Raw genomic sequence first — 18,075 nt, 5'->3', positions numbered from 1 at the left:
GCAAGTAGACGCAGAAAGCGGACCCTGCGCATCCGGTGCGGAAGACGATCCATATTCGTCTCCTAAAGCCTAGCTGCAGATCCACAGCCTGCAGACTCAGTAGCTACCAACACCAGTCGATGCGCCCGGGGAACCCTCAGAGTATCATCCAGGCAAGCGGTCCAGTGGGCTGACTTCTTGGCATTGAATGCGAAATTTGAACAACTCACTGATGGTATACTAGGGTAGGTAGGGCTCGCGTCTTCGTATAAAAGCCCGGGCTTCCTCAAGAGTCCTATTTTCTGTTGGCCATCGCGATTCTTCCACGTGGTCTGACTTCACCAGGATCCCCTCTCAATTCGCATATCTCGTCGGGAGCCGAGTGTGGGAGTCACAATGCTGTCCAATGTTTGGGATTATATCATCGTCGGCGGTGGCCTCACCGGCTCAGTCATCTCAAGCCGGATGCTGGAATACAACAGCTCTTTGAGTATCCTGCTCATCGAAGCCGGCGAAGATACTCGAGTTCGAACGGACATCTTATACACCAATGCCACTAATCTCATGGGTGGGGAGCTTGACTGGCAGTACCCGACCGAATCAGTCGCAGCACTAAATAACCGCACTCTTGTGTTCAATCAAGGCAAGGGCCTCGGCGGCGACGAGCGTTGGAGCTATGAAAACCAGTTGCCTTACATGAAAAAGGCCGAAGACTGGTTCAACAGCAACAACGCCGCCCAGCACGGTAACGGTGGACCTCTTCACGTGGCTTCTGTCTCTTCGACCGGTCGTGCGTACCCTTTGCGTGATGTTGTTGCCAGCGGCTGGGACGAACTTGGAGTTTCTGAGCTCCCAGACCTCGACAGCAATGCGGGCGACAACATCGGGCGCGCTGAGCTGACCGAGACCCGTCGCCATGGCATTCGTCAACTGACCCCTGTGGTGAATCCTCTCGACGGTATCGAGGTTCTCACCGAGACGCTTGTTGAGAAGATCCTGCTTTCCAGTGGTGTTGACAATGGAGAGCTGCAAGCTACTGGCGTCCAGCTTGCCAATGGCACCCAGATTTTCGCCAACAACGTTATCTCAGCCGCTGGTGCCTATCGCTCTCCGCAACTCCTCATGTTGTCTGGTATCGGTGAAGCGGCAGCATTAGAGAAGCACAATATCAGCGTGAAATTAGATCTCCCCGAGGTCGGTAAAAACCTGATTGACCACATGTCGTTCTACCAATATTGGAAGCTCAGAAGCCCGGAGAATGGTTACGCACTCGGATCCAGTAACCCAATTTTTAGTCAGCCCGAATTCAGCACGGGGTACCCTATTGATTGGGTGACATCAACGGGGGTGGATAAGACTGGTCTTGCTTCTGCCATCGAGAAGGATGAAGGAGTTGCCCCAGACGCTGGATCTCACTCTCTGCTCAAGGCCAACCGCACCTTCCTCGAGAACTTCGTCATTTACCAGGCCTACAGTGCCTCCAATCCCTCTGTTCCGATGGACGGTTCGCATATTTACACCAACATTGTCTCGTTTCTGCCTACATCTCGCGGGACAGTCAGTCTTGCATCCGCTGATCCTGCAGATAGTCCCGTCATCAACCTTAACTATCTCGACACGGAGGTCGATCGTCATGTCTACCGGGAGGGCATCCGTCAGATGACGAAGCTGATGCTAGATACTGCCTTCGGCAAAGAGTACATTGTTGGAGAAACTGCTCCTGACAACACCGAGTCAGTCTCGCTGGAAGACACTGACGAGTACCTTGACTACCGTTTGGCCGAAAGCGGCGTTACTACATGGCATCCCCACGGAACCTGTGCGATGGGCAGTGTTGTCGACTCCAATTTCAAGGTCAAGGGCGTGAAAGGCTTCTTACCCGTCCCCATTGCGGCTCATTTGATGGCACCTTTGTACGCCATGGTGGAACAGGCTGCTTCTGTTATTATTGGCACTTAACGAGAAACACGGGAAGAAGTTGACGTCATCCAAAACAGATGTAATAGTATTCAACAGATGTCAAAGCAGTATTCCAAAATTTAGAATTAATAAACTATCATTGGCGTCAAAAACACTAGAAACTAGCGCGACGTCTTCTGCGCTTCTCCTGCGTAGCCTCAAACTCCTCCTTAATCTGGCCCAAAAGACCGTCAACAGTCAGCACATCAACGGCAACACCAGCAATACCCTTTGCAACCATGATAGCCTTGTCAAACGCCGCTCTGCTACCAGCAGCAACCTCAAAAGCCGCAGTGTGGGGACCGCCATCAGGCACACTTCCGTTCTCGTTAGTGATGCCGAAGAACGGGCTGATACTAGGGAAGTCATGGCTCAGGTTTCCCTGGTCAGTGCTTCCAGTGGGCTCACGCAGCTTGTCGACTTCGGCATCAGGAACCTCGCCGCCAAGCTCAGTGAAGTACTTGGAATACGAGCTCGCCAAGAGGTCGTTGCTGACCATGTTGTCGTAGCCGTACGGCCTCATGGTCAGATTCAGCTCGGCGCCAGTCGCCAGAGCGCCGGCCTCGAAGCACTTCATCACGCGATCGGTCCACTCCTCTAGAGCCACGTTGTCTGCGGAACGGATCTGGAAGGAGGCTTCCGCAAGGGCGGGGATGACATTGATTCGAGAGCCAGCAGAGCTGATAATGCCGTGGATCTTGTCGGTGGACCGCGTCTGCTGGCGGAGGAGGGCAATGGCGTTGTTTGCGACAATGAGGGCGTCTTGGGCGTTGATACCCTCCCAAGGGGAGGCAGCAGCGTGAGCCTCCTTGCCGTAATACTCAACTTCGAAACGGTCGGTGGAGGTGGTGATCATGTAAGGGGAATCGCCGCCGTTGGTCGGGTGAGTAATGAGGGAAATATCGATATTGTGATCAGTGAAGGCACCGGCTTCGTGAAGCTTGACCTTGCCGCCGAGACCTGAGAATTTTCAGCTTCGTATCCAGATTTCGACTTTCCAAAATGCATCTTACTCTCTTCAGCGGGCGTTCCGAACAGAATGACCTTTCCAGGGAGGCTCTCAGCACGCATGATCTCAGCGGTGGCAAGCGCACCACCGACGGATGCAGTCGCGATCAGGTTATGGCCGCACGCATGGCCGAGACCAGGAAGAGCATCTAAGCCGAGGGTCAGCATAATCCTGATGATCATTGTTCCAATTGAGTGCCCACGTACCATATTCGGCATTGAAAGACACAATAGGACCATCTCCGCTTCCCTCGAAGACAGCTACGAAGGCAGTGCTGATGTTGTAGATGGACCTGGTCACGTTCCATCCCTCATGAGCCTCCATGAAATCGGTCAGGAGTTTATGCGCTTCCACCTCCTCATATCCAAGCTCCGGATTGTCGTGGATCTCCTGGTTGATTGGCCACAACTCATCGACAATGGAGTCGACATAGTCGGAGATGGACTGAAAGTACGGGCTGATGTCGGGGCTCGAGCTGTTAGACTGGCGGGGCAGGACAGAAGATGCTACTGCCGAGCTCGCGCCAAGAGCCAAGATGAGCTTGCTTGAAAGACCTCTGATACCCATGCTGTCTGACTTGACGATGACGTCCTATGTGTTCTTGAAGACAGAGCTTGACGGAAGGACTTCAAAACCAAGTCAGACATGGTAGACGGTCGCCTCTTTATACAGCATTTCCCATCCAGACTCGATGTCTAATCAATAAATGTCATGCTTATCTTCTCCTCCAAAATACCGCCTGGGCAGACGTGTAATACCGCCGATGAGCGGATGACGAGCCTCATGGCCCTCATTCTAAAATCTTGGCCCTCGTGGCCTTGAACCGCTCGTCGGCTCTTCATCGATCGTTTCAATTCGTTGTTTATCCCAATGGTGGGTAGTGCGGGGAAGTGTCAAACTGCTCTGCCAGTCAAATGTGCGACAGAAACCCAGTGTCGCGGCCCTGTTTACTTGAACGGATGACTGCCAAGAACCCAGCCAGCAGTTTTGATGCTATCCCCACTTGCAACCGGGGCCGAGGGACTTGGCGGTAGAGATAGGTATTTATTCCCTTGCACCACTGCCGCCGACATCTGTCCCGACATTCTTGGCTCCGGGAACTTGGTAGACACCGACCGGAATACTCCATGCCAAAGAAACAAAAGCAGCCGATGTGGGTAGCTTGCCGTGGACAAATCTCCCCACTATGCTCCTGTCCCCCTCCGCACCGCCATGGGGAAATGCTGGGAACGGGGTCGACCCTGGCGAGTAAGCTTAAAAAAATAGCCGATCGTCTGTTCTTTTGCCGACGGCTTATCTGGAGTCTAAACGCAATTACTAAAATCAAGTCGGTCTTTGATTACACCTTTGGCGGTTCTCTCCAGCCAAGCAATTCAGTCAAGAACAGTAAAATTTCAACGGCTTGACATCATTGATTGCATTCAGACGAGTGCAGCATTTAATGCACATAACGGAAACTGACAACCCCCTCCCCGCCGTGTCCAGCCTTTGAGCCCGAGATATGATTGTGGCTCACATTGCCAGCCCTTTCTTCCTCCTCGAACTTGGCATTCTGCTTCTTCAAATAGTACTTGATAAACAACGCCGTGCCTGCACAGACCAAGCAAGCACCAGACATGACTCCGCCGCCAGCGTAGTATCGAGGCTTCTGGCTATCCGGAAACATGTAGCTGGTGTAGAAGTGTGCAACACCGGCGGCCATGAAGTTTACGATGGCAAGTGCAGCAGCACGCTTGGCTCGTGGACGAGGGAGAGACGCGGATAGCCAGCTGACACACAGGTTGTAGGGTGCATATGAGCCAGCAGTCATGAGGAACATGGAGAAGTAGCGTCCACCTAATGAGTTGACGAACATTGCCTGTTTACAGTTAGCTCAACTGTCTCCACAGAAGATAAACGGAAATTTTGGAAACGGAAACATACCAAGATGTTGCCGAGGAGGGCAAACACCATCGGGATCGCGATGTGGTATCCACGCTCATCCTTGTGTGCAGCATGGAAAGAAACGCAGAGAGACACAAGGAAGGCGAAGAAGTAAGGCGGCGAAGTGAGAAGAAGCGTCGTTGTGCGGCCATAGCCAAGGGTTCCGACAATGGAAGGAAAGAAGTTGTTGAACGACTGGGCTGTGATGAGAGCCATTTGTTGGATAATGAAGAGGTAAAGCTTGGGGTCAATGAGGGCTTGCTTAAGACCCCAGAAGATGGACTCTGGGTCCTCGTCGATGATACCTGCGTTCTCCTTTCGAATTCTCCACTCCTATTATTTCGAGGTCAGTCGAGAAAGATGCATGATGAGATAGAACGATGACTTACGGCGTACAACTGCTGGTCGCGGGAGATGAAGAGGTGTTTGCTCTGCAGTGGGTAATCTGTGAGAAGAGGCAGAAGCAACAACGCAATGACTACGGTCATGGCGCCCTCAATGATAAACAACCATTCCTGAATAACATTAGTATGAGACGTTCTTCGAATACCTATAGTAGAAGACTTACCCATGCGGGCTTTCCAGCTTTGCCTTCCATCCTCGAGATGATTCCAGCTGCGATAAGCCCAGAGAATGCAGTCGCAACCATGTTGCCGCCGTACAGGATTGCGATTCTCGGCGGTAGCTCTTTGCGAGTGTACCAGCATGACATCAGGACAAACACAGCCGGAAGGAATGGGGCCTCTACCAGTCCCAAAATGAAACGAACTGCGGCAAGCTCCGAGAAGTTCTTCACGAATCCTTGGCTCATAGACAGAATGCCCCAGAGCGACGTGATGAGACAGATGTAAAGTGATGGTCGGACCTTTCCAATGATAAGATTTGAGGGAACCTGAGTAATGCAGTCTGAGAAACGTCAGCCGTCAGATCAAGAAATAGTGACTAGAAGTGCCATACACCCGACGTAGAACATGAGAAGACAAGTGTTGTATTCGTTGTTGGTCATGTTCAGGGTATCTGTGATTCCTGCGATCTTGGCACTGGCGATGTTATTTCTGTCCCTGATCAAGAAGTCAGTACCAAAGTCTTCGTTTCCAGGTTACATCACTAACAGAATATTTAACAGGAACAGAATGAAGACGGTGGGCATAAGGGTTAAATCCAGCCGCCGCGTCAAGCTCCTATCCAGTAGCCTCAGCTCGTCGCCACCAAGGTGTTCCAACTCTTGCGGGAGCGGCAGCTCGTCAGGCTGGAGAGCGCGACGCTTCTCAGCGTGCTCGGCCTCGTACTTCTGCTCTTGAATCGCGTCTGCCATTTTGGTGATCGGATTCGGGTTGTATCCAGCAAAGTCTGGTTCACCTGCTCCGTCTGAAAGACGAAACATGTTCACAGCCCCAGCGTATTTAACAGAAGGCCCAAACAGCTTGGGGAGATTCATAAACATGACAAGGATTGGGCGAGTTCCGGCGAGAACGCCGGTGGATTACATCGAACCGTGGGGGCTTCCCCATGTTGGGGCCCCAGATTCTTGGCTTGCGGGGAAAGAACGGGTCGCGGGCACTGAATCCCCTTGAAGTAGCCTCCCGGGAGAGGCAGCCGATCATCGGTGAGAATGCCGATGGCTACAAATTGGCAGGTTGATGACCAGATTTGGAGAAGTGATCGAATGATCTGCTTTTCCGTCTACACGAGACTTTTATTCGGAAAAGAGCCGATGAAACGGTCGGCACTTAGCTTGTGTTGCGCCTTTTGGTCCTTCATCCAATGGCAGATAGCTGCAGATGTACGACACCGTGGTAACTTTGCCATCCAATATTACAAATTAGAGAGGAGTCGATGCCCCATCATTGATGCGAATTGAAGCAACATAGAGCCTCGAGAGCGTCTTTCATCGGCAGCTTTACTGGTGTTGGAATCATGCCGGTCTATTCGAGTTTAACGCTGAAGTCTTCTACTTAGAGGCAGACTCAAATGCCTTCCTGTTGACTGGAGTCAACGGCTCGCCAACGAAATCACCGTTTGCCCCTACAACTTCAACAATATTCTTCATAGCATTCAGCTCGAAGTTCATCCTTGTCGTCAAGGCTGCACCACCATTATGGCATGTCAATGTCACATTATCCATGTCCGCAAGCACCTTTGAAACCTGCGGCTCGAGGTAGTGTACGTCCAGCGCGGCAGCCGACAACTTTCCACTCTGCAAGGCCTCAATAAGCGCATCTTCCTGTACTAGCTGCCCACGTGCCGTGTTGACTAGTCTCGCACCATCCTTCATCGCTGAAAATGTCTCGCGGTTGAACAGATCTTGGGTATGCGCGTTCAGCGGGGTATGCAACGTAACACAATCCGATACGGCCAACAGCTCATGCAAGTTGGAATGGAAAGTCGCTTCCAGCTCCTTTTCAACTTCGGGCGGCGAGCGGACGACGTCAAAGTAGTGAATTTTCATTCCAAGGGCGGTGCGAGCCTTGTAGGCGAGCTTCTTGCTGATGTTACCCAAGCCCACGATACCGAGGACATGGTCACGAGGGTTCCATGAGATACTCCCAACCAATTTATGCATGGCTGTGAACTGCTCTGGGTCACATGTTCTCGCTGCCCGCTGCGCCCGCCAGAAGTTGCGGAATACCGAGAGAATCATGAAGAGCGCTGTGTCTGAGACGGCTTCGTCGCTGGCACCGGCACCGTTGGCGTACCAGACACCCCGGCGGCCAAGCGCGTCGACGTCCGCCCAGTTGAACCCTGCACCGGCGGAAGCGAATATGCGTACCGACGGTGGCAGAAGGGGAATCAGTTCGTCGTCCCATTGGCCCATCTCACCGCCCGTTTGGAAGTGTGGACGGAAGATCGCTGAGAAATCTCCATACTTCTTTGACTTCAAGGCTTCGATGAAGGATGCCCGGTCGGGTTCTTCGTTCGCCACGACATCGAATCGCTCTGTGAAGGCGTTCTTGTAGTAGTCGTGATTGTACTTGATGTCCTCGCCAAGCCGCAGGACGATGGGTTTCTTCCCCGCCATGTTGGAGTATTTGGAGATGTTGAATACAGGGATTGGAATTGACGACAATTGGGATAAGAGCCGGGCCATAAACTTGGGTAACTCGTCCTCTGAAGGTGTGGCTGGTCAAGGAAGTATCCAAACGAGAAGTCGGTAACTTTAAGTGCTCATTTTATCCGCTTGTATTGCGTGCTATGTGGATCATGTTCACGCATGCTAAGGTGATGTTGTTGGTAAGGCGGCAGTTCCCCGCTCCTGGACTGCTCCGTGTTGTTTCCATGCGGGAAGATGCGTCGGTGAGAAAGCCGACGTCTTCTACCCCCAACTTTCGGAAGTTGTCCGACCAGAAGATGCATTATGAAATACGATGCCGCCACAAATTGGTCACCAGATCGTAAACCAAACTCTTCCGGCTACAGCCTGCTCTCTCTATGACGGCCGGTCGTGAGCGTTTCCGCATCGGCGCCGACGTGACCCAGTTGCTGGCCCCAGCTCCGTAGCCCGCTACATCAGGGGTGACTGAATCAATATTTTTGACGTGTGTACGTCCTGCTTGCAGAGTACTCATACATAGTGACAACCAACGGCAAGAACCGCAATATATCTATCAGCCTTGGTTGTGATATTGCGAATCGAAACCCGAAGGGTCTTCAATCCAATTATGTTATGACCCATCTACCAATTACTCAATTACACGTCCCTTTGTACGGGTATCCAAGCCTCATTACCAATTTTTGACATCTAAGCATCAACTTCGTTCTGTGATTCGAGTTGTAACATTAAACGTGCTCAACATCAAACTTCTCGTTCGGAACCTTCATTGTCTCTAGCACCGTGCTAGCACTGCGGGGTTCCAAGCTCTTCTTGACAGGGTTTGGTGCGGAGAACACCTCCTCCAATTCCTCAAGAGTACGATGCTTGGTCTCAGGGAAGAAGAAAAAGATGAAGATGGCCTCGAGAATGTCCCTAAATTGTCATGTCAGTTGTCTTTCTCTATAATTCATCCTCCAGGTGTTGCTTACCAGAAGACGAAGACGAGATAAAAGTAGTATCCAATTTTCTCAAAAGCAGGCCCAGAGCTGTAAGCGAGAACGAGAGAGATGGCGGACGACGCGAAGTTGCCGACGGCAGTTCCCTTGGCACGGGTGGTAGTCGTCAAGGTCTCGGCGATATACATACTCTGCTGAGCCGTCCATCCGAGCGAGAAGACAACACCGAAAAGGTACACAAAGGCAATGGTAGTGTTCGCAGCATTGGTGTTGTCCGGGTTGTCAACAGCCATCTTAGATGTTCCGGTCATAACGGCGAAAGTCATACTGCAGAAGAGAATGCTGTAGATGAGCAAAGGGCGACGGCCAACCCTGTCAGTCAGGCGGGCACCGACAACACTGCCGAGAAGACCGAGAACACTGTTGACTGCGTTGAGAGCGAGGACCTTCTGCTCTTGGACGATTCCGGCCGTGTTCATCATAGTGACAAGGTAGTAGCTGGAAAGTGAGTTTCCGGAGGCCTGCAGCTGTTAGTGATGAAATCAGAAGAATGAGCTGAGCCGTAAGTACCTGTCCCATAATGGCCATGCCAATGACGCAGATCAATCTCCTGCGCGCAGAATGGGTATTCCAGAGTTCGTGGTAATCCCACCACTTCTTGTCACTAGCCTCGCTGGAAATCTGCGCCATCATCTCCTTCATCTGCAGTTGTACAATCGGGTGCTCGGGATCCTTCTCGCCGTGAAGCCTGGTAAGAATCTTGGCAGCTTCTTCATGTCGATCGTTGGCAACGAGCCACCTAGGCTATTTCCACCTGTCAGCAAAGTCATTGGGAAGGGAAGATAGCGACTTACGCTCTCGGGGAGGAAGAAGACGAAGATAAGCACGATGCCGCTAGTGACCATTTGGATCCAGACGGGGATCCTCCATCCATCATCTCCGGGGATGAATGAAGAGCCGTAGACAACCCATCCTGCAATGATTGATCCAACAGGCCTGTTCTTGGTTAGAATATCGGGACTTCAAATGACACAGGTCTTTGTCTGTACTTACCACATGCAATTGTACAAGCCAGTGAGCGTTCCTCTCCACTTGGGATGGGCCAGCTCGCTCACGTAGGTCGGCGCAGAAACGCAGCAGAAGGAGACACCGAAACCCAGAATGAAACGTCCACCCAGGAAGTGAGGAATGTCGTGGCTCGTTGCTCTAATATTGTTGTTAGTAATGCGGATTTGCAAATGTTCAAATTGTAGAGGGTGTTCTTACTGCACGGCGGTGCCGACGATGATCAAAGCCGCACCCGTGAACATACCCCAGCGGCGGCCGAAAAGATCATTCACGGGCCCGGTGAAGAAGATGGCAGCTACAGAGCCGACGTTGTACCTAAGACCCCTCGTCAGAAACCAAGTCCTTAGATTCATAACGCAAAGCGTCGCTCACATCATGAAGACGATACCGGTGGATGAGCCCGAGGTTGTCATGTTGAAAGTTCGTTGGTACGAGGTCATGCCATTGAGACCACCTGGCACACGATTAGCGATCTGCACCCCTTGCTACGTCCACATGTGAGGCCTGACATACCCATAAGCGATCCATCGTACCCATTGAGGGCACCGCAGCAGTATGCGACGAAAAGAACGCCATAGAGGGTGAACATCGACTTGGTCCAAGGCGAGTACTTGCTATCGTCGACTTCGTGCGCGATCTCGTGTGCGACGACCGCAGCGACCTCTGCGGGAGGCGCATCTTCTCTCACGTCGCTACTAGTGTGGTCATATTTCTCGTCGTTTATTGGCGCAGCCATGGTGGCAGGCAGGAGACGAAACTCGTTAACTTCTTGTTACTTTTGAAGGTAGATGATAAGCTCAGAAGGGCGGACAGTCAAAAAGCCAACCACCTCTGCAAGCCCTCGCAGGCGCACACCTCTTTTATAAGCTCCAACTGCATCATCCCAATGGCTCGCTTCTCCCACGCTCCCTTGGCTTGCAACCATGCCACCCAAGAAAAAGCCATGCAACGCCAACGCGTGAGGTGCCAAACCCACCGCGTATCCACATCCGTGGGTTCATCGAAACAGCTGAGCTATCCCCGCAATACCCCAGACCGCGCGATCCCCCGGCCGATCACATGAGGAGGTTGACGGCGTGTGGTGCTAAGGTGGGATGCGAAATCCGGGTTGTGTCCGGCATTGCACATCGGAGCGCAGCGAAGAGCCGCGGTAGGAAATTGAACCGGATCGCCGAGGCGCGTCGTGATTGGAGGGGTTAAAGGCGTCGAGCAGACGAACGACGGGTTGGTCCATGGCGTCGCTTGGCGATCCTTTGCCGATGGGGTGAGCGGTGCTGTCGGCTCCGGGTTCCCCGAGAGTACGCTGCTAACTATGCCGCGGCGTGGGTCAGTCGCAACGGCTAGAACATGCCTTCACTGTTTGGTGAAACTAGGAACCATATTTTCTGATGGCTCGTCTCTATTCCAGACTTCTGGTTGACCTCGGTAACGTTCCACATTCTCGGGATGCGCCACGTTGGTTGGCCTCTGTTGAGCCACCTGCCCGGGAACCTTCCTCAGGTGGCGTGCGCGAGATCATGGGATAGATAACGAGATCCAAATACATGAGATCATCTCAGGACGCTTGGGTTTCTGCGTGTTTTGCCGACATCTGCCGGATTCTGCGGCATCGGCCGGGGTAACCGGGCCGGACTTGGATCCTGCTTCGCCGACTCATGCCAGGCAATAATCATAATCTGCAGTACTGATGGAGATGCCACAGACGATTCAAATACGTCCTGATTGGCTCCCCGTAGTACATTGAGTAGGTACAAGAGCCTGACGCGAGGTGCAATCTGTACAGCTGGAGAGGCCAACCTAGATCCGCCTCTTGACCCTGGTGTCAGGCAATCAAAGTCTCTTGCTTGGCATCTGGTTTTCCATCTGTCTCTCTACATTGGTATATCGTACTGGGTGGAAGCTCTTGCCACTTAGCTCAGGGTTATTGTCCCTGAAATACGAACTCTTATTCTCGTTCGACATGAACATGACATCATGAACTTATTGGCCTGTCTCCCAGTCTTTGCAGGGGGCCCATCCGACCCATCTCGGCTCCGGCCGGCTTTCCTCGGGCTACATCCCCGCGTTGTCGTTCCCACTGTCAACCGCCTGCAGTCATTTAAAAAGCGGGCGCTGTGGGTCGTTTCCACCTTCTGACCCGAGGAATCTTTCGTTGCGAAAGCCTCGACTCGGTGTCGGCGACGAGCACCGATGTTGGGCCATCTGAGCAGGCGACGACGAAAATCTGTGTTTAGGGGATGGTTGTGTTTGTCCACTCTCCCGGTCATGATCATTTGTAATTCACGATGTTACTTGCTATTAAAACGGAATGCTAGCGCTACCACAGTGTGCAAGAAAAGCAGCATTCAGTAGCCTCAACAAGTGCCCAATCCCAGTGATCTGACGTCCGGGCAAATTCATCACATAGCCGTCCTGAGTGCCAACTTTGTTCGATATGATGTTTTTTTTTTGGAACACCGGCTGAATCTATGCATGCCAAAATTGGCTTTAACCCGACGAACGAAAAGAATTGATTGGGCTCAGAATACTGTCCTCTATCTGGTCCCTCCCGCACGTGTGTAGGGAGGACGTGATCCTTGGCATTAGTCGGTTTACAAGGTTTCAACATCAATTCACTACCTTATCTATTCTCATATGAGATGCCCATCATGTCGACAACATGTGCTTTAACCGATCAGCCTTCGCTAGGTCCGAATTTATGTGGCTGGACACCATAGTCGAAAGAGACAAAGGCGCACGGCCACATGATTTAAGCCCCGCGGTCATTTGATCTAAACCCCGCGATGAATCACACATCAACTACACGCGAAATTCCATCAATCGCAATCTATTGCGGCTTGCACAACATTGCCCCTGTTTGAGCAATCTTATAGTCCAATGGGATCAGACGGTTTGGAACAGGAACCAACCGAGGAACAGCAGCCACCGCAGCAGGCTTCGACTACCTCTGCACCAGAGAGGAAAGAACAGCAACTGCTTTCAAGAGGCTCTGGAAGTGACGGCGGCGTTCCTTCGGTCCATCCGACTGCGTGCTTCAATTGCCGATCAGCAAGACAACGATGCGATCGTCGCCTGCCTTGGTAAGTCGAATATTCATCTGTTCGCAGTCAAGATGGACTCAACCGCTGACATCATGAGGCAGTTCGCGATGTGTTTCTCAGGATCGAGCCTGCCTATATCCATCTGGCTCTCAAAGAGGTCGCAAGCACGGAAGTGTAAAGTACGAAGACTCCTTGCGAGAGTTAAATATTTCATTGGCTGATTTCGAGCCAGTAAGCCGGACACCGTGGAAAAGATACTCGCACGCATCAACGAGAGCCCCTTGCGTGCCCAGGTCATCGCTGCCCTCCTTCGCGAACACAGCGGACAGACATTTGTAACGACACCACCGATACCTTCAAGACCTCAACCTGCCCCTACCATCGCCGAAGATGCAGTCTCCAGTTGCATCCACGTTGCGACTCAATATCATGAGTCATTCCCCCACGACAATCACCGACAAAGCCTTGGCCGGGTTTTCACACCAAGCGATCAAAGCTCCGTGGTGTCACCTTATCATATTATGGCCGCAGCTGCAGCAGATATGACTCCTTCGCAATATGAGGGAGCTTCACCCATTCTTGACCCAGACTTGACCGCACATTTTAATCATGCTGAAAGCCCAGACCCCATTTACAAACGCCTCGAAACATATTTCAGTAATAATTACTCATATAATATCTCCTGTAACATGGCATTGCTGACAAGATGGTGGCCAGCACCTCGGATTACTTACCCTAAGGACTGGCAGATCTTAGCATCCCAGTCGATAGACAGCACTCTCAAACTAGAAGCCGATGCCTGCGACCCAATAATTGCCCGTTTGATTGATAAGGAGGACGTGGAACTGTACTGGAGTCTGTAAGTGTGGCCCTTCTGATATCGCGTCAGGTTTAGGACTGATCAAGGTATTGGGTTCAAGTTTCTTCCAAATACGCAACTCTTTCGTCGGCCTTCTAGACCCTGTACTCCACACCTCCGAATACGTCTACTCAATCTCGTTTACGCTGTTCTCTGTTGTTTGCGCGATGGGATGCGGCATCTCGGGTCGAGCTAGAGACCGGATTCTATACCCTACATTGCTATCGATCGCCGAGGCCAACGTAAGATGGTCCATAGCCATGTCCGTCAGATCGGTGGAGCTGATTCAAGCCATCATCAACTTGAAATACTGGGCACCTCTTTGCGAAGGACATGCGGATGATCCTTACTGGCTTCAAGTCAGTTATGTAGGTAAATGGTTGCAGCATCTGGCAACTGAGCACTGTCACTGACTACTACCTGTGAATTCACTAGATCGCACCATTGGCAAGAGAGATAGGCATCAACTCCCCTGATGCCGTTGCAAAGCTGGTGAACGCAGCCCGGCCAAACGCGACCAGTGAGTGGAAGGAACGCCTCACGCGAAACTTTGAGACAACTTGGATCTATGTTTTTCTTGCTGAAAAATCGTTTGGGATCACCACTGGCCGTTATCTCAGTGTTTCGTGGAGCGAGTTGCCCCAATCCGTACCTGATTGGTGGCGGAAACCGATGACAAGTCCCACCGATCGTATGATCTGCGGTATCATAGAGATCAGAGGAAAGCTTGTGAGTAAATTGCTACTGGACTCTGTCTAGATGGAGCATCAGTGTCCGCTGACCAGTACCACAGTTGACAGCTTTAGGAAAACATTCGCTCGTAGATAGAAGCCTTTCAGCCCTGTTGGGCTGGCACTCGGAAGCGTTCGGGATCCTTGAGACTACTCGGGATCTCCGATGTACCCCAGACGGCTCACCTTCGTCACAGTATCTTCCGATTCTCGATTTCTACATGGGTCATTCACTGTTGGTGCTCAGCGCAACTGCGTTGAAGGACATGAGATCCCTTGACAAAACCGAAGCATCGACAGAGATTTCAATTGTCACTGAACGAACGTTCAAGGTTGCTTTGCGCGCGCTCAATGTCATTCTCTACGATGCAATTCTGCATGAGATGATTCTCGGAATACAGAACAACATGTATATCATGATTGCTCACGCCATTACCGAGATAATTCAGGTGGGTCTCTCTTTCAGCTCATATGCTTCCCCTCGGACTGACATTGAATGCACTGCTTTCTTAGGCCATCAAGCGCGGATGCATCGCATCTTCCGACGCAATTGAAGCTGCGACCAAAGTTCAGGCGACTTCAAGACGACTGGAGAAGCTAGGCCAACAACTGCCTTCGTCGTCCCCGATCCATCTATATAAAGGCCTCGCCCGTGTTTTCGCAACAGATCTGAGCAGGATTATGAAGTCCAAAGAAAATGATTTTGCCCAAGACGAGGAAGAAAACACGGATGAGCCTCCAGATTGGCTTAAAGCATTCGATGGAGGATCGTTGGACTCTGCCGCATGGTTAGACATGGGCTTTCTGAGCTCTGGGCAACCTCTTTCTGATGCTGCTCAACTCACGGGCGCCGAAAGTCTCAACGGACTATTATTTCCCTAGACCTCTGTATCCCCCTGCACATGCTGAAAAGGGGCACCACACGCGAATGAGGGTGCCATCTGTGGAAATCGACTTTCAGGACCGATAAACCTAGTTGAAAACGCTTGACACGCCTTTATGAACCATTCTAGTGCAATTGAATCTCGTACGTTACACTACTAAACAACGGGCCGCAATTATGGAGAAGTCTCTACTCGTAATTACAATATCAAAGATAAGCTTCCGCCGCAAACTTTGAGTTCAAGTTCCCCATGGATCTTGAACCTTATTTACATCCCGCCCCCGACCACTCCCGTGGGACTAAAAGTTGACTTTTATTGGCCTTATTTAAATTGAAAATAACTTCGAGCGAATATTGACAAGTCGTGATTTGCTCAGGGAGGGTAGCTGCAATAAAAAGACGCATGTCTGGTTAATGTTTTTGAGATACCAATTGATGGAGTGTATCTCAATGGATGTGCTAGTGTGCCTGTTGCGCATTGTGTCAAGTATTCAGATTTGATGCAAGCACCCGCGACAAGTCCACAAGTAAAGCTTCCACCAGTTGCAATGATGCAAATAGTTCAGTAAATTTCAAGCGAAAGAAAAATAGTGCTGCCTTTTTTAACAACCTATCTGCTGTCTATCTCGGTTCTGTTGATTTCCCAGGCGATAGCATCTCCAAAGAGCTTTGCCAGCTTCCGCGAAGTGGTGCCAGAGCCTAGATCATCAATCAGTATCTCTCTTCAGTGGACGAAACGGATACGACGTTACCATTCATGACTTTCTTCAATCAAAGGACCATTCGTGACACCCTGATTCTTCGACTTGGAATTCTTAAGTGATAAATGGCGGTAGGTTATGATCGATAAAAAGCATAGTCAAGCCACTCGTGCATGTCGATGGTGTTCAAGTCAACTTCCGGGATTTCGAGCTCGGCAAGCATTTCGTGTAGCTTTTCGAGCCCGCTGTGTTGTCGTTCTTCCCATACGCCAAGTCGTCGGCGCCGCCTCTCATCCAGAGCTCGCTTTGCCGCACCTTTCTGATGATGGCGCAGCACCCTGTCTAGAAGGCCATTCAAAAGGGACAATACAACGCATGCGAGCCAGGCTTTGACCGTGACGGAATTCGGCAGCAGGGTACCACCTGTCGCGGCACCGATATTGCCTCTGAGTCTCAGTTCGGACATGGCCGCGGGCCATGTGTGATTGGAGGCGGATGCCATAAGCCAGCAGCGCAACGGCGAGGGCGGAGAAAACGATGAGCTGTGCAAGGATTATGTCACTCTGTCATGGGCTCGATGCATGGAGTCCACAGAGGGTATAAATTCGGCGGCCAGGCCGCGAAGTCGGACCTGCGATATGGTGGATTGGAGATGGCGGAGTACCGGCAGTGTCGGACAACAAAAGCTCAGCTCTGTGTGAAGGCTCTCCAAGTGTCCGACCGCCGGCCGGTGCGGCACGCGGACCATTGACGTTGTTCTACGGCTAGAGTCAAACTTTGATTCGATGAAACAGCGCGCTCGAATTCTATTACCTCCACCGACTAACATTTCTGCTGAGCTTGGATCAATTGATCCGATGTTTCTCGACTCACTGATTGGTGACGACAGAGGCCTGGAAGCCGGCCCCGCCGCCCCGGACATCATCGGAGGCCGGTTAGGGCAGAAACAAGATGAGCGGTAGATCACCTATTGGAACCGAGTCAAACTACTTGTCAAATGTAAGTTTCTGATCTGGGGTTGTAAAGCGTTCTGGAAGAATTCCGTCCACTTTCTTCTTTGGTTTCAGAGAACGACGCGAATTCCATTCTAAACGCTACAACGATGCAGCAATACACGTATAGACGAAGCGACTGATTGGCCGCATTGACGTCCGTTCTGCAATACGACGGAAATGCAGTGTGGCTGACTTGCCGAAGTTGCGCCGAACCAGGACTACTCCGTGAGAAAATCTCTAGAAGGCGATCCTATACGTCGTAAGGATTAGATCGCTAACGTGTAAACCCGCTTATTTCCTTCAATCGAATAGCCCTGTTCGTCTCAACGCTTGACGTTAGGATGGTAATGTGTCACTCCAATTTCCAAAGCCCCCCCGCATTGGGTAAAATGTGATAGCAAGCGGCATTAGAGACGCGGCTTCAGACGAAAATCGCCTCGTCTCCGATGCCACTTGCGGGTTGGTGTTGTGGAAACAGTTTCCCAACCGTGGGCCACGTCGCTTTCCATGTATTCGCTTAGGTATGGAGCACCTGGAGATGCATGCTTAATCGTCATCAGGCTATGAACTACGTATGACTGCCGTGCGCTAGTGCAGGTTCGTGGATGGCAACGGAGGCCAAATGGAGGCTGTTGTGGACTGGTTCCGCCCATACTGGCGGTACCATCAATGCCATCGGTATATCCATTCAGGTAAGGCTGAGCAGCATTCGCCGAGATTTCACAACATGCCGAGACCGATTGCGATCCAAGATGGGTGATGATCTAGAGATGGGACTGATGGAGAAATTCCGAGTAGGGGCGCAGTAGTGGTTTTGAGCAGCATCTTGGGGAGTGGAGGGTCGTACAGATGATCAGATAGGGGTATGGTTCATCTCTCACGATCATAGATAAATATCATCCTTTCTCTGTTTGTCTTCTCTCAAAACACTCACCATCCC

General features: G+C 51.4%; 5 protein-coding genes across 5 annotated transcripts; 1 reads left to right on the top strand and 4 right to left on the bottom strand.

The window, feature by feature from the left end:
* Positions 1-375: 375 nt before the first annotated feature.
* Positions 376-1,938, top strand: COL26b_013954 (uncharacterized protein; the record flags this gene model as incomplete). Its single annotated transcript, XM_053186538.1, has 1 exon — positions 376-1,938. The coding sequence occupies one exon, from the start codon at positions 376-378 to the stop codon at positions 1,936-1,938; it is 1,563 nt and encodes a 520-aa protein (XP_053029526.1).
* Positions 1,939-2,053: 115 nt separating this feature from the next.
* On the bottom strand, positions 2,054-3,514 carry COL26b_013953 (uncharacterized protein; the record flags this gene model as incomplete). The annotated part of the gene is made up of 3 exons (XM_053186537.1): positions 2,054-2,898; positions 2,952-3,095; positions 3,154-3,514. 3 exons carry the CDS (start codon positions 3,512-3,514, stop codon positions 2,054-2,056), a joined length of 1,350 nt encoding a protein of 449 aa, XP_053029525.1.
* An 871-nt stretch (positions 3,515-4,385) lies between these two features.
* COL26b_013952 (uncharacterized protein) lies at positions 4,386-6,185 on the bottom strand (the record flags this gene model as incomplete). Its single annotated transcript, XM_053186536.1, has 6 exons — positions 4,386-4,805; positions 4,871-5,203; positions 5,260-5,385; positions 5,439-5,776; positions 5,828-5,931; positions 5,983-6,185. The coding sequence occupies 6 exons, from the start codon at positions 6,183-6,185 to the stop codon at positions 4,386-4,388; spliced, it is 1,524 nt and encodes a 507-aa protein (XP_053029524.1).
* A 636-nt stretch (positions 6,186-6,821) lies between these two features.
* COL26b_013951 (uncharacterized protein) lies at positions 6,822-7,889 on the bottom strand (the record flags this gene model as incomplete). Its single annotated transcript, XM_053186535.1, has 1 exon — positions 6,822-7,889. The coding sequence occupies one exon, from the start codon at positions 7,887-7,889 to the stop codon at positions 6,822-6,824; it is 1,068 nt and encodes a 355-aa protein (XP_053029523.1).
* A 758-nt stretch (positions 7,890-8,647) lies between these two features.
* Positions 8,648-10,661, bottom strand: COL26b_013950 (uncharacterized protein; the record flags this gene model as incomplete). The annotated part of the gene is made up of 8 exons (XM_053186534.1): positions 8,648-8,834; positions 8,891-9,378; positions 9,428-9,661; positions 9,712-9,853; positions 9,911-10,063; positions 10,124-10,240; positions 10,298-10,379; positions 10,439-10,661. 8 exons carry the CDS (start codon positions 10,659-10,661, stop codon positions 8,648-8,650), a joined length of 1,626 nt encoding a protein of 541 aa, XP_053029522.1.
* Positions 10,662-18,075: the final 7,414 nt, after the last annotated feature.

This window comes from Colletotrichum chrysophilum (assembly GCF_026319265.1).
Source record: "Colletotrichum chrysophilum strain AFK26 chromosome Unknown scaffold_271, whole genome shotgun sequence".
NCBI lineage: Eukaryota > Fungi > Ascomycota > Sordariomycetes > Glomerellales > Glomerellaceae > Colletotrichum > Colletotrichum chrysophilum.
Note: the sequence above shows the minus strand (reverse complement) of the source record. Positions and strands in the feature narration are given on the sequence as shown.